Genomic DNA, 14,106 nt, shown 5'->3' on the forward strand with positions numbered 1-14,106 from the left:
GAGGGTCGCCTGTCGCCTCGTCAGCTCAGCATCCGCGCTCTTGTGTCGGACGGATGCCGCCTAGTAGCTGCTCTTGTCTCAGCGTGCCGCATCGCATAGCGCAGCTTCGGCGGGCGCCGGCCGGGCGTCGGAGGCCGGTGACCAGGTCCGGAATCCATGCAGTTGGCGTCGGCGCCCCTGGCGCTGCCTATTGTGCGAGCGTGTTCAGCCTGTCCTTGTGTTCCAATCCGCAATGACCAAAGACAATCGGTGCTCGGAGGCGCACGCGACGAGCCACCGCAGCGCCAGCGCACGTGCCCAGGTCCGTCGCACCCCGCCATTCTCCACAATGGAAGGGCCCGTGTCGAGCGCCGTGAGGGCGGGACAGCGAGCCCGCAACAACGGCAACCACACATGCCTCTCTGCCTTGTAGCTGGTCAAGCTAGCCTCGCAGCAGGTCAGGCGCCAGCACCACTGCTCCATGCTCGGCGCGGTCGCGGCACGCAAGGGCGCCGCAGCTCCTTGCCTGTGTACGCCTGTGCGCGCGTTATCACGATAGCACATCACGGCCGCACCTGACTTGGCATCTGTCTATGCTGTGCCGTCTGTCCACCGCGGGTAGCAGAGCTTCGCAACGAGGGAGAGTCGCTGCCTGCCTGCCGCTGACTTTCGCTTCGTCTGGAGAACCCGCCCACGCCCACTGCTGAGAGAAGAAGCGGATGCCGACATGGGTCTGTGCTGAAAGCTCACCTTGTCCACCTCGCGAGAATCAGCGCGTAAACCGCAGGCGCGGACGCGATGCAGACCCTTCGTTGTCTTCTCGACGATCTCCGGTGTCGCATTCAACGGGCGCGACATGAGGTCACCAGAGAGCCGAAACCTTGCGCTGCGGACCCCGCACTCGGCACTACCGTCCATCCAACGCGTGGCCGCGTCGTGTCGTGCGCACAAGAACGAAAAAGGGGGTACAAAAAATGGTGACTGTTTGGAGGCTCTCCGCGCCTGGTCTCTTCGTCAGCGATAGTTACCCGCTCACCCTCTCATCCTCTCTCGTGTGACACCACCGATAACGAAAATGCTCTGGCTCGGCTCGTCGGCTCTGTCACGCTCCGCTCCCCTCCGAGGGAGAAAGACTGCAGGTATCATCTAGGATGTGTGTGTGTGTGTGTGTGTGTGTATGTCTGAGCGTGCGCGGAGAGCCAGAGGCGCGAGTGAGGTGGAGAGTGTGAGGTAGAGAGCTAGATCAAGGCTGGTGGGCTGCGGAGACACGTCACAGGAGAAGGTAGGTGCCTGAGCTATCCCCTTGAGCTGGCAGCGCTCTACGCACTCACACACAAGCACCCGCATCATCACGTACGCATCTGCCCCACGCACCCCCACGCGCTCACGCCGTCTCCTCCGTGCTATCTGCGGCGGCGCATTCAGATTCCCTCCTGTCTTCGTCCTCTTCGCTGACACGCGCGTCAGCACCCTCATCGGAGTTGTCGTCCTCCCCAGCCTTGTCGTTCTCTTCTTCATCTTCAGAGCATGAAGGCTGCTGCCATTCGCGTCGGTTTTTGAGACGTCCTCGGCGCTCATTCAGCGGGCGAGCATCCGATAGATCTATCGAATCCAAGTCGAGGCCGCGTCGCGCCTCACTCTCCTGCAGCTCCGCCTCCACGTACTTGTCCTGAAAGGCAGCTATCTCCGCCGAGTTGGTGCACTTCTGGTAGCCGGCCAGTAACTCACGATTCACGTCAAAGAAGCTCGCTCCCCAAGAGAAGTACGCCATGATGCTTCGGGCGTCGTCCGTCAGGCCCACAATCGCCAGTGTCGCCGCCAGAGCCTCTGCGCAGTTCAGCTTCGACGGTCGGCCGTAATTCACAGGGTTAGCTGCCAGCAGCAGTGGCAAAAGTCGTGGGGCCGACATGCGCATCTTTCGCCACGGCACGGCATCCAGCTCCTTCCATGAGCAGTCCACGACGGCGGCCCCGTTTTGCAGCACAATGCCGCGATCGGCGGGACTGACAATCTCCGTCGCGCTTGGGGTCAGCACCACGCCGTGGAATGGCTCGCTGAGGCGCAGGAGGCGCAGCGCGTTCAGGCGATACAGCTTCTTGCCGGAACAAGCATTGGGGTCGCACTGCTCAAAGTCCCACATGGCAAGTGGCACGCTGCACGGATGCGCTGGTGGCTCGTTGTTGTGGAACCCACTCGTCGAGCATACACCGCCCGAGCCGCCGCCTCGTCCTCGCCCACGACCACGACCGCTGCGTGTGCGCGCATCACCCTTGCCCATTGATCGCGCAGAAAAGACCTATTTCGTCGTTGTTGCTTTCCGATTCAATTCGAGGAAGTGTAGCGAGGCTACGGAGGATCACCACAGACCGCTTCACCTCGTTTCGGAAATCGACGGAACACACACGCACACCGCTGAGGGTACCTTTCCGTCAGGCTCGACTTCCTCCACTACGTATACAGATCAAACCTCAGCGCCAATGAGAAGCCTTTTTACCGTCAGTTGCTGAGGAGATATATGGAGGATGGGCACACACTACGGCGAACGCCGCGCGGTGAAACCGGCGTGAGAAGAGAGGGGATAGAGATGGAGTCGAGGGACAATCCTGCGCTTGCGACGGCGATGCCGCCACCGCATACGGCACCCACAAAACGCGAGGGGGAAGCAGCAGTAGCAGCGAAACAGCAGACTGTGAAAGTGGGTCTTCCCATGGTGATTCTTACCACCCTCACGAGTAGTAGGCAATATGCTCACGCGAGTTGCCGTTCCTGTCAAGAAGCTCCATGTAGGCTGATCGCACCCTTCACCCTCTACGGAAAGGGGGAGGGTCAAAGGACAGAAAATGGAGGTATTCCCCGTATAGAAACTTGTTGTGGACGTCCTTGCCAGCACGTCGTTGTACTTCAGTGTACTTTATTCGTCGCTTATCCATACAACGCGGTATACTTACACACACACATATATATATATATATGCATATAGCCGGTGAAGACGAACAACGCACTCCTCCATCAGCGTGCCACGTCGGGCAGTACCCTCACATCTCCTAGTGAAATTTTTCGCGTCAGTAGGTGCGGCGTTTGAGCGTCTTCTTCGCGGTTGTGATAATTGCTGACGTGTCGCGCGGAGCTGCATCGGTCGTCGGCGCAGTCGCTGCGGACGCTTTCACCAATTCTGCGAATGATTTCGTGGAAAAGGAATACCGCTTTGCTGAAACTGTCTCAGCGGCAGCAGCGCTTGTTGCTGTTGCTGCCGTTGTCGGCGTCAAGTGCGTGTGTGGCGCTGCTCCCTCTTCGTTCCTCGCGCTTGCCGCTGTGGAGGGGCCAGCCTCGGTTCGACGCTTCTTCGGTGCACCAGACTCCATCCTGTCGCGTGCCTCACCCACTACCTCCTCATTTCCCGTCTCGCGGCTGCGCTTGTGCGTGCGGCGCTTCTGCAGGTAGGTCTCCCGCTCCTTCTCGAGGTTCCGCAGGTGGGCGACATAGTTTTGTCGTTTCACACGGTGTTTCTTGGGCATTCGAGCACACAAGAAAAGCTAGATGGGCAAGCGCACGAGTTCTGCGGTGTTGGGTAGGGGCCGCAGAACAGCGGTGGAGAGAGAGAGAGAGAGACTCTCTTGGACAGGCAAGGGACGCTGGCGCTGCGGCACAACAGCCTCTGCTCGGGATACGCAAGGAGTCTGCGTCGCTTCGTTAGCGTTTCAGAGAGAGAGATAAAGAAGGGAGGAGGAGAGGAGAAGGGGGGTTATGCGTAAAGGTGTGTGTAGGGCACGAGGTAAAGAAAGGTGAAGGAAGACAAAGTTATCGGCCACACATCCACCCGCGACAGCGCACCCCGTGGTGCCGGCACCAGCTCCGCTTGCGCACTCTCGTGCTCCCTCCAGACAGAGCAGAGCAAGAAACACCAGCATCCCTCATCCATTATCAAAAGCAGGGTCTCTTGTGCGCAGCGAAGTCTCTGCGCAAGGAGCGCGGAGGCGACTCTTATCGTGAGTACTGCTTCCCTCTCGCAGCAGGCCGCAGACGCCTCTAATCAGCCGCAGGAGAGTAGGGCTTCACTAGCGTGCCCCTCAAGTGCCTTCCTTCGCTCTGTGCTTTTGCCATGGAGGTGGTGGCGAGAGCAATGCGGCCGCACGCATGCACACACACACACACGGAGAGAGAGAAAGACATCCAGGTACACACATACACAAGCATCGGAGCAAGAAAGTGCAAAAGGCAGGCAAGCTGCCTGTCTGAGCAACAAAGCTGTACATGACATCCATACAAGCGAGATCGCGCAGAGCGGGGTGCCGCGGTAGCCATCGGACTACCCCTCATTCTCATGTACATCGAGCCTCTCTCACCCTCTCATCTTCCCGCTCGCTTGTGCGCTTCGGCACACACAGAGACACACGCACGCAGCCACGCAGTGCGGCAGACCCGCGAAACCACCAACAGCACCCGCACCCTCCAGAGAGAGGAGAGAGCATTTAAAAAGAAACATGAGGTGGATGACTGCTCCGCCTCAGAGAAAGCGAAGGGGAGCGAATGCACAAAGGAAGCAGGAAAAGCAGTGAGGGCGGCGCACGCACACACACACACACACACACACACACAGAGACACGGGGATGACTACGCCCACCGTGCTCACATAACACGGAGACCCACAAAACAGCAAGCTGAAACAAGGGTACCCACGCACAACACCCCCCTTTCCACCCGCCACCCACACACAAACTCTACATACACATGGACGCTCCATGCGCCTCTCCACACCTGGCCTTTCGCATAGCTAAACCTACATAAAGAACTCCGCGCCGTCCTCGTCTGAGTCGATGTTATCGAGTGAGCCGTTCAGCGCAGCAGCAGCCCGCTCCGCCTTGCGCCGCGACTTCTCGTCAATGGGCTTCGAGACAAAGGAGCGCGGACGGAACGGCTTGCCGATCTTGTGGATGATGGGTGCCTGCGACCGCTCCAGCGCGCGTCGGATGCGTTCCTCCTGCTCATCCTCCTGGTTGGCCAGGTGAATGATCCGCGCCTGACGACGACGCTGCTTGTCACTCTGCTTCATCACGGCCTTCATCAAGGCCAGCTCGACGTGGTTTGCCGGGTCGCTCAAGTATCGGTGATACTCCTCCAATTTGTTCTCGATAATGGTCAGCATCTCTACCGGGCCCATGGAGGCGTCGTGATGCTGCTGCTGAGACGCCGCATCAGCCGCGCCGGCCGCAGTCGTCGCGCCGACGGTGCTCTTTCCCGACCGGTGCGCCCCACTCGACGGACGCTGCGAATCATAGGATGAGCCGCCGGTGGCTGCCTTCATCTTCCCCGTCTGCATCGTTGACGACTGAAGAGCCTTGGGGCCGCGATGCAGGGAGGCGGCACGCGATCGGCCATGACTCGCGTTGCCAGCCACTTTGGCGCCGTCAACGCTCTTGCGGAGATTAGGGTTCTGCGCTGTGAGCTTGAGCTGCTGATCGCCAGTGCGGAGCAGGTGAAAAATGTGCTCAATCGACTCCTCAACCTTTTTTTTCAGCTCCTCGGGGGGCATCTTCGTGGCTGAGGCGACACCGGCAGCGTCCCATGCGCCGCCAACGGACGATGCGCCTGCTCTGGCCCGTTTGGACGTTGTCGCAGTCGCCCCAGCTGGCGCGGTTGCCTGCACATTTCCGTGCGGCTCGAGCGCCATCATCCGTTCGTCTAGCGCCTGTAACTTCTTCTGGGCCTCCGCTACGCTGCTCGTCAGCGCCTCCAGCTGCGCCGTTCTCTGGTCAACCATGGCGCTCATCTCCTCCCGCTCCTGCATGTACCCCATCTCGACACCCTCTAGCTCCTCTTCCAGCTCGTGGCAGTTTTGAATCAAGAACAAGTTGCCCTCCTCTACGTTGATGAACACCTCCAGAAGATCATCGACAGAGGTAAAGCACAGTGGCAGCCGCTTTTCTTCGTAGTTATGGTGTAGATCGTCTTTCACATCCACCAGCGTCATGGCACCGACCTCAGCGCGGATGCTTGCGGTAGCGGCCGCGATGGCAGCGCGGGCCTCTTCCTCAACGGAGGCGTAGAGATGCTCTAGTTGCTCCTCGAGCGGCACCACCTTCGGCTCCTCCGCCTCGACGACCGGGGTGGCATTAGCCTGGTACCTTCCCTTCCGTTGTGCAGCTGTCGAGATGCATGGTCGCTTCCTTTTGCCAGACGATGCCTCATCCCGTTCCTTCGCCAGCGCTGCCTGCTGCGCCGCCTCCAATCGCGCCGCCTCCTGCGCAGTCAGCGAAGCTGACCGCGCCTGATACGCTTCCTCGGCGTCCAGCAGAATCTTCTCGGTCGCGTCCTCGATACGCAGGTTGCTCAGTGTGTCGTAAAACCACTGCGGCTTTGCCAGAATCTCGAGAAAGTCCTTGTATGCAACGCAGTTTTCAATTTGCACCCGTGTCTTGCGCATCTCCGCCTCGGCGTGGCTGATGAGGGCTGACAGCTTCTTGATCTCGATTGTCTTGGCGTGCTTGCTGCGCGTTTCGTCGTCCGCTCGCCGCACCGCGGCGTCCTGCTCGAGGTTGCTGAACTTCAAAAAACTGTTGAACTTCTCACGCGTGTTCGACAGTTGCTCTTGCTGCTGGTGTAGTCGCTTCTCAGCGCGGTGGATTTTCTCTTCCAGCTTGCGAATTTCAGCCTTCTTGGTCGTCAGGGACATGCGCACGAGGCCGACCTCGCGCTTCTGCTGAACGAATTCGCTCGTCATGAGCGTGTCGTGCACGTCGACAGCGTAGCCAGCACTACCGCCGCACGCCGCGGAGGAAGCCGTCGCCCTCGAGATCGCGCCGCTCGCCCCCACGCCGTCCGCAGCGCTCGTCTTCGATGCGCCTGGGCGAAACACACGACCGTAACGTGGAGCAAGCACAACAAGGTCGTCAGCCATAGCCGCATCAGCTCTGCGCACCTCCCGCAGTAACTCCTTGGAAATGTGCGAGCTCTCCGCGTAGACGCCGCCGTCGGGCGGGTCGTTGAAAGGGTTTGCCTGAGCGTGCAGATCCATCTTTGCCCGACCTTGGCAGGCGAACAGCAAGACTATGGAGAAAGAGAGAGGCAGACGCACGTTAGAAAGGAGTGAGCGAAATGGCTACGATACAGCGCAGGATTTGCGTGTGTGTGTGTGTGTGTGACCAAAGTGTTGATCCACTGCAGTTTTGCTGCGCACGCAAGCACGCAGCTCTTTGCCTACACAGCTCGTCGAGATTCTCCCCTCTCTTTCGAGCGAAGTTGGTGCGCGGTGTCGGAGAGCAACAACCCTGTTTGCGGGGGGCAGCGTGCTTCTGCTGCTAAGCACTCCAGCACGCGTATCGCGTGTATTAGGCAAGGGAGGGCGGCGAGTACGCATGCGAAAGCGATAGAGAAAAGAGCAGTTTGTACGAGCGAGAAGCCGCACAGAAGAGTTCACTCAAGGAGTCACAGCGGCAGCGGCAGCAACGCCTACAACGCAGCCCCCACCCCCCACCCCCCTCAAGCGCGAGAGGCAACGTTTATTCTCACAGAGCCCGTGCTGTTTCGACAGAATCGCTAATGCGGTCCTTGCTGCTGTCCGCTTCACCGAGAAAGAAAGAGAGATGCAGTCAGCCCGCCGTCAAAGAGAAACCTTGCAGACATCCACAATAATGCGCGCCAAGTGGCGTAGCGTGAGGGAGGGGGTTGGCAACGGAAGAGTGTGTCTGGATGGGTAGTAGGCCGTGTGGGGCGAGATGCACCTGAAAGTCAGCGACAACAAGGCTGCATCGAACGCGGCCGCACGGTGATTCCCATTTCACCTTCCGCATCGTTCTCCCTTCTCCGTCAGCTAGGCAGTCATCGCAGTGTGTCCAGTGCCTCCGTCCATGCCGCCGGAGGGTTGGTGCGACGCAACCGCGAATCGACTCTTTGTTTGTTCGTTTTCCGTGTATTCACTTTCGTTTCTTTTCGCGTTCTGTCAGCGACTCTCCAGTCGCGCGTCAGACGAGGAGGAGGGAAGAGAAATGATGATGATGGCGGTGGCGGCCAACGCAATAAACACAGCACAGCATCAACCGCAGCAGCAAAGCTTCCCTGCTGCCCGCTCTTGCCTTCTCCATCGAGCGGGCCCCTCCACCTGCCCCCGCCCCTCCCTCCTACCTCCCCCCCCTTCTCTCGCTCGTGCTCGGCCTGCGTGTTTATGCCATACCGGCTATCGTGGTGCTGACCCGGAGCTCGAGAGAAAGAAAGAGACAAGCCTGGCAGGAGAAGGGAGAAGGCAACAGAAGAGACGAGACAACGAGCACGCGACGTGGCGCAGTGGAGAGGAGGGGTAGGACCAATGATAAAACAACAGCCGACAGACGACAGCCAACAACCAGGACGCACAAGAAAACACACAAGAGGGGAGTCTTGGTATGCGGCGCTTCACAGAAGCGACTTCGGTGAGGGCGTATTTCTGCCTGTAAGTGTGCTTGTGTTTCGGCGTGTGTGAGGGGGGACACAACCGATGCATGCAAGTGAAAGATGGAGCTCTAAGGATCACAGGTAGATACAGACACATAGAACCGAGGGAGATTGAATCAGAGGCGGGCTCACGCACATCCACACACGTGCACACACGTGCACACAGAAAGCAGAAGCTCGCGATGAAGGGAGTGAGGAAAAGAGGAACAACGAAAAAGCAAAAGCGCAGACGAGGTAGAGAAACCACTCGGCACCCTTCGGTGTCGCTGCGCTGAGGAATGATGAACGCCCTCCGTTGGCGGGCAGAGGTGTCTCAACAAGGCGCTCGTCGGACACTCGGAACTGCGTAGCCATCTGGCAGCGGAGGAGGTGGCGGGTTCTTGCCACGAGGTGCGCCGCCGTCTGCCGTGCAAGGATGCAGCCCGTCCGCCGGTCCGCGGCGCGGAATGCCGTTTAGCGCCATCTGACCGTGTGAGGGCTGCTGCTGCTGCTGCTGCGATGGATGCGATGGCTGCTGCTGCTGCTGCTGCTTGCGCACCTCGTAGTCGGCGGAGTCGAAGAACTTTTGCTGCTGCGGCGCCTGCATCTGCCGCAAACGCGGGTCACGCTTCTTGGGCATATTCACCCCCGGAGGCGCCTGATCAGCCATTTTCGTGCGCTTGCTCTCCGCCACGGAAAAGGGAGAAAAATGAGATAACAAGATGGAGAGAACAAAGAGATGGTGGCACGGTGGAGGTGATTAGTGTGTGATCGCTGCGAACTGAAGCAGACGAGCCCCGGAAACACACATGCACGTGCAGCTACATGCACACGAGCGTCCCTAACCTCTGGTACCGAGACCAATCCAGAGAGACGCGAAAAGGCAAAGTAAAGATAAGGCGGCAGTGGTGTCGCCGGCAACAGTGAGAGGCTCTGGCCGATGTCTAACCTGAGAACGACGTGTTTTGCGTGCGTGTGTTTGTGTGCGCTTTATAACTCTGCCAAGGTATACGCATGGCGGCCGTAGAAGCAGCACAAGCGTGACAATGCGAAAGGAGAGGACCCAAGGAGGGAGACCTGGAAGGATGGCAGATGGGAAAGGAACATGGAACGGGGTGGGGAGAGACACGGATGCGCAAGGACAATAAAAAGCCAGTACGATCCGCCCTTGCAGCAATACGCCAAAGCAAAGTTCACGTGGGTCGCCAAGTCACAGCAAACACGCACACGCATATATATATATATACATATATATATATATATATATAGATAGATATAGATGTGCGTGTGCTCGCATGGATGCGCAGACTTTGCGTTTCTTTTGCGCTTGCTCTCCTATACCAGCCTTCAAGGCTCCGCAGACCTTGGCATGAAACTCAAAGAGAGAGAAGTGTGTAGCGGAGTGAATGCGGCGGTATATCAAGAGCACCTCATCCTTACTCCCATCTTACTCTCCACCTCTGCCACTTTTGTGTTTTCGCGCTTCCGGTCATTCTTGTCTGCATTGTCGCAGGCTGTGACACTCGCAACGTGATGAAGCCCAGAAGAAAAAGAATATGTGCAGGTGCTCAGCTCTTGCGAAGAGAGCTCGCAAAAGATAGAGATGCATCAACCACAAAAAGAAAATGCGTGTTCAGTGCGTTGAAACAAAGGCGAAATGGCGTGAGGGTGGAAGAGGGTTCGCGAGGAGAAGCACATTGTCCCCCGTCGTTGCATACGCTAGTGGAAACATTAACATCGTCTTCGCATGCGTGCGCAGTACAGGACGCGGGAGAGAGCCCTCACGGCGGACTGCAGGCTTTGCAGAGAGAGAGGTGAGCGATAACATGTGCTCATCCCTGCAACATCGAGCGCAGCAGTGAGCGCAAGCACGGTCCACCTGATGTCCCTTCCCTCATGTCTGTCGCAGCACCAACAAATAGGCACACGCATACACATGCACAAGCACAGAGGCACCTGAAACTCATTCAAAGGTCGCCATCAGTACGGTCCTCGGCCGCTTCTTTGAGAACCCCACCGACAGGGCTGTAAGGCGCCTCCTCTGCAGGGGAATCAATGGGCTCGCCTGAAGCCCCTGGAGCTGAGCTCGCAAGGGCCGCTGCCGCCTCTGCATTCGCTGGTGCCTCGTCCGCAGACTCACTCGTGGCAGCGGCAGCAGCTGTTTCCAGCTTCCGCCTCTGGGCAAGCTTCGCCTTCCTCTCTGCTTCGCGGCGCTCATACTGCTCCCATCTTTGCTGGTCCCGGCGGGCGGCGGCCCGCAGCACCTCCGCATCGGCGCACACGTTGGTGATGAGAGGAACGGAACTTACCTCGTCTCCCTCGGTCTCCCCGTCCAGCACTGTGCGGGGCTTGTTCACGGGAAGCGTCATACCGCACAGGCTATGTTCCGTCTCTTCCAGACTGCGCACACTCTTGACAAGGCTCTCGATCTCGTCTTCAAACTCTTCCACCAGCAGCGCACACATTGTAGGCGTCGCAGACAGGCTCTGCAATCCCTGTAACGCATCCGCATCTCGCCGGCTGTACAACCTCGCAATGGGGTATAGTTGCCCATCAAGCTTCTCGGCCCACGCCGCTGGATCGGCGTCGGCCGGGTACACCTCATCCTCACGCAACGCGTGTCGCACACCGAGACGAGTGTCCCCGAAAACCTGCTGGTGATACAGGCGCACCTTCGACTTTGGATGTAACCGCAGCAAGCGAGCATCGTTCTTGTAAGAGGTACACACGTTCTCCATCACCTCGGTCACGAGAAGCTCGCTGTTGCGGTATTGCCGCCGACGCAGCTGATTCTTCTTGCCGAGACGGTGCGAGATGAGGTAGGTAGAGGGGTTCTCTGCGAGCGTCTGGTTAAGGCGCTCAAACAACGTGCGTGCGACAGTGATGCAAGCGGAGCAGTCTAAGTGCTCGTAGCCGGCTCCGTGCAGCGGACGAATTGGTTTGCCCTGAGGTGGTGTCACTGCGAGTACAGCCGGCAAGGCAAGCAGCAAGCTCGCGAGAAGCGCCACTGAAGCGAGAAGGCAGCATCGCTGGTGCCGTTGCGGCGGCGCCAGCAGGAAAGTCGAGTGTATCCGCATGGAGGCTGCACGAAAGCCCCAGTGTTCAGATGCCCCGATGTGCGCACGTGGATGCACCTTCTAGTGCGAGTGGGGTGAAGAAGAGAAAGAGAGCCCAATGTGTTATGATCTCGTGGGTCTTTCCTGCTGCTACGCGTCAGCCCCTCTCGTGTCTGTGCGTGCCTGTGCGTGTGCCTGTGCGTGTGCGTGTGCGTGTGTGTGTGCGTGTGTGTGCGTGTGCGTGTTGGCGACGAAGGAAAGGAAAGTCAAGCACGTGTGTGCGTGTGCGCATCTCCTTTTCGCGCGTTCCTTTACGTATTTGTTTTTTCGGACAGCGGCGACACGGCAGATGTGAAGGGCGTGATGAAGAGCGACAGAGGGAGGAGGGGGGAGGAGGAAGAGGAGTCGGGGGGGGTCAAGGAAGTATGCTGCCATCAATAAATGCTGCGATAGCAGCGAACGACGTAGACCGAGGATCGTCCAAGACAAGCAGGCTTTGAGAACACAAACCAAAACAAAGAAGCGCGCGAAATCAAAGAGGCGGGGCAGACACCGTCGACGGAAGCTTCTCGACGGCGCGAGACAAAGTGCGCTCTGCGCAAGTGAGGGGGTTGGCTGACCTGAAGAATACCCATGCGTGGGGGACACCGGTTGACACCTGGCGGGCGTTGCAGCACTCGGTCGCTAACGACGGAAAGCCTGGCCATGCACTGTCTGCGCCATGGTCGACTGCACGTCGCCACGGGCACCTGTGTATGCCAGCGGGAGAAGGCGTGCGTGCATTTGGTTCTAGTGCGGCTGCTCTTGCGCAATTACATGTGGGGGTGCATAGAGAGCGTGTGTGTTAGCTGCCCACGTGAACAACGGCGTGCCCTGCACTAGCACACGCTCACGCGACGACGAAAGTCGACACAACATATTTCATGCCCACCCGCACATAAAGCGAGTAGATGCACACGTCGAGAGTGGAGGAAGGAAACTCCTTTTACATCGTAGAGTCGACGAAGAAAAAGTCGCTGACAGGGTTGAGCCGGTGGAAGAGAGGCTTGCGTGAAGAAAGGAAGAGACCCGCATACACGGAAGGCGACGCGCGCGGAGAGGCACACGCCAGCGCAAACGAAGCTGAAGTCACGCGCATGGCGCTCTGCTTTTCATTTTTTCATGGTCCCGCTGAGGCCTCCTGAGTATCTGCCTCACCGCACACCGCACCCTCGTCAGACTCTTGCTGAAGTCCTTGACCATTGTGAATGAACATCCACAGGTTTGCCGGCGCCGGCGGGCCGCCGCGCCTCTTGGTTGCTAGCGCCGTAAGGCGCCCACAGCCCACCTCAAACTGCGCGCCAAAATCGTTGAAGACCTCGTGCAGGCTTGCCAGTGGGGCGGCTGTCATGTTGTGACGAATGCGGATCACATCATCCGCCTTGACAGGATGATCACGCATGTCTTCCTGGTAGGCGGGGTTCGCATCCTCGGCGCACCACATGGCCGCCGCGCTGCCGCCGTCTGGAGAAAAGTACGTGTGCTGCAGCTTCTGTGTCACCCGCGACGCGCACCCCGGCGTAATAAACTCCGACATCAGGAACAGCGGATCGTCGCAGAGCTCGCGCACCGTCATCAGATAGAATGGCTGACCATAATGCACCACGTCCGCCTCATCTTCAGGAATAGGGAAGCTATCCGTCTGTGGCATCGCAGCGGGCGTAAGCACCACGGTGCACCGCGACGTCGCCTCTTCCGCTGGGGCGGTGGTGCATTCTACCTGCCACCCTGTTGATGTGGCCTTGCGCTCGTCAAGGTCCACGCTAAGAAAGCCGCACGTGTGAGCGTTTTGGAGCATCAGCGGGACGTAGAAGTGCAAATACCCATCCTCTGCGACCGGCGCGATAGCATGAGGGGCGTTGTGATGCCGAATCTTGGCCATCATGTGTGCCAGCTCGGCTGAGGCCTCCACGATGCCGCCGCTGCGGCCCTGCATGAGTCGCCGGCGGTCTCGCTCATACGCTTCCTCCTCAAACCAGTTTCCGAGTAGGGCTCTGCGAGGCATGGTGCGGGTACGTCTGCGTGTGTGGGCACGTGAGCAAGCAAAAGGGGGTAATGGGTGTGATGCAAGCAGAGAAATCACACCAGCATAGGAAAAGGGCAAAGGACCAAGAGGACGCGTGTGCGCGTTTCGGTGCGTGTCTATTCCTCGGGCTCTGCCAGCTGTTCCACTTTTCTGGACTCGCGCCTCGCGCTCTTGCTTTCGGTTTTAGTCCCCACGTTGAAGACGACTGAGACGTGCGCCGGTGACGACGGCGGACGGAGTGGGGAGGTGAAAAAAAAAAGACGGGAAGACTCCGTGGGCAGAGAAACAGACGAACTAAAGTGGAAGGAGGAGTGCGAGCAGACCACGAGCGATCAGATAAGGCTGCATTAATAACGAGAAAGACAGATGCAGACGGAGAGAGAGAGAGAGAGCGACACCGTCACCGCGCCTTCATCGGTGACGATTCACCGCTGGTGGTGCAAGGCAACAACGAGAATAAAGACAAAGGAAGAAGCGCCACCACGAAGCGCTATGCGACCCGGGCTTCTCCTGCTCAGCGGATGCCCGCAGCATGCGCGCTGCAATGTCACACAGATACATCGACAAGCTGTGTAGTTTAACTTTTTTTGTGCCTTTGAAAGG

At 58.7% G+C, this 14,106-nt stretch overlaps 6 protein-coding genes across 6 annotated transcripts; all 6 read right to left on the minus strand.

The window, feature by feature from the left end:
• Positions 1-1,363: 1,363 nt before the first annotated feature.
• LMJF_32_1970 (conserved hypothetical protein) lies at positions 1,364-2,257 on the minus strand (the record flags this gene model as incomplete). The annotated part of the gene is made up of 1 exon (XM_001685466.1): positions 1,364-2,257. The coding sequence occupies one exon, from the start codon at positions 2,255-2,257 to the stop codon at positions 1,364-1,366; it is 894 nt and encodes a 297-aa protein (XP_001685518.1).
• Positions 2,258-3,041: 784 nt separating this feature from the next.
• LMJF_32_1975 (conserved hypothetical protein) lies at positions 3,042-3,494 on the minus strand (the record flags this gene model as incomplete). Its single annotated transcript, XM_001685467.1, has 1 exon — positions 3,042-3,494. One exon carries the CDS (start codon positions 3,492-3,494, stop codon positions 3,042-3,044), a length of 453 nt encoding a protein of 150 aa, XP_001685519.1.
• A 1,262-nt stretch (positions 3,495-4,756) lies between these two features.
• On the minus strand, positions 4,757-6,991 carry LMJF_32_1980 (conserved hypothetical protein; the record flags this gene model as incomplete). Its single annotated transcript, XM_001685468.1, has 1 exon — positions 4,757-6,991. One exon carries the CDS (start codon positions 6,989-6,991, stop codon positions 4,757-4,759), a length of 2,235 nt encoding a protein of 744 aa, XP_001685520.1.
• A 1,725-nt stretch (positions 6,992-8,716) lies between these two features.
• LMJF_32_1990 (conserved hypothetical protein) lies at positions 8,717-9,052 on the minus strand (the record flags this gene model as incomplete). Its single annotated transcript, XM_001685469.1, has 1 exon — positions 8,717-9,052. One exon carries the CDS (start codon positions 9,050-9,052, stop codon positions 8,717-8,719), a length of 336 nt encoding a protein of 111 aa, XP_001685521.1.
• A 1,297-nt stretch (positions 9,053-10,349) lies between these two features.
• On the minus strand, positions 10,350-11,459 carry LMJF_32_2000 (conserved hypothetical protein; the record flags this gene model as incomplete). Its single annotated transcript, XM_001685470.1, has 1 exon — positions 10,350-11,459. One exon carries the CDS (start codon positions 11,457-11,459, stop codon positions 10,350-10,352), a length of 1,110 nt encoding a protein of 369 aa, XP_001685522.1.
• Positions 11,460-12,597: 1,138 nt separating this feature from the next.
• LMJF_32_2010 (conserved hypothetical protein) lies at positions 12,598-13,482 on the minus strand (the record flags this gene model as incomplete). The annotated part of the gene is made up of 1 exon (XM_001685471.1): positions 12,598-13,482. One exon carries the CDS (start codon positions 13,480-13,482, stop codon positions 12,598-12,600), a length of 885 nt encoding a protein of 294 aa, XP_001685523.1.
• Positions 13,483-14,106: the final 624 nt, after the last annotated feature.

This window comes from Leishmania major, chromosome 32, assembly GCF_000002725.2.
Source record: "Leishmania major strain Friedlin complete genome, chromosome 32".
In the NCBI taxonomy this organism is placed as follows: domain Eukaryota; phylum Euglenozoa; class Kinetoplastea; order Trypanosomatida; family Trypanosomatidae; genus Leishmania; species Leishmania major.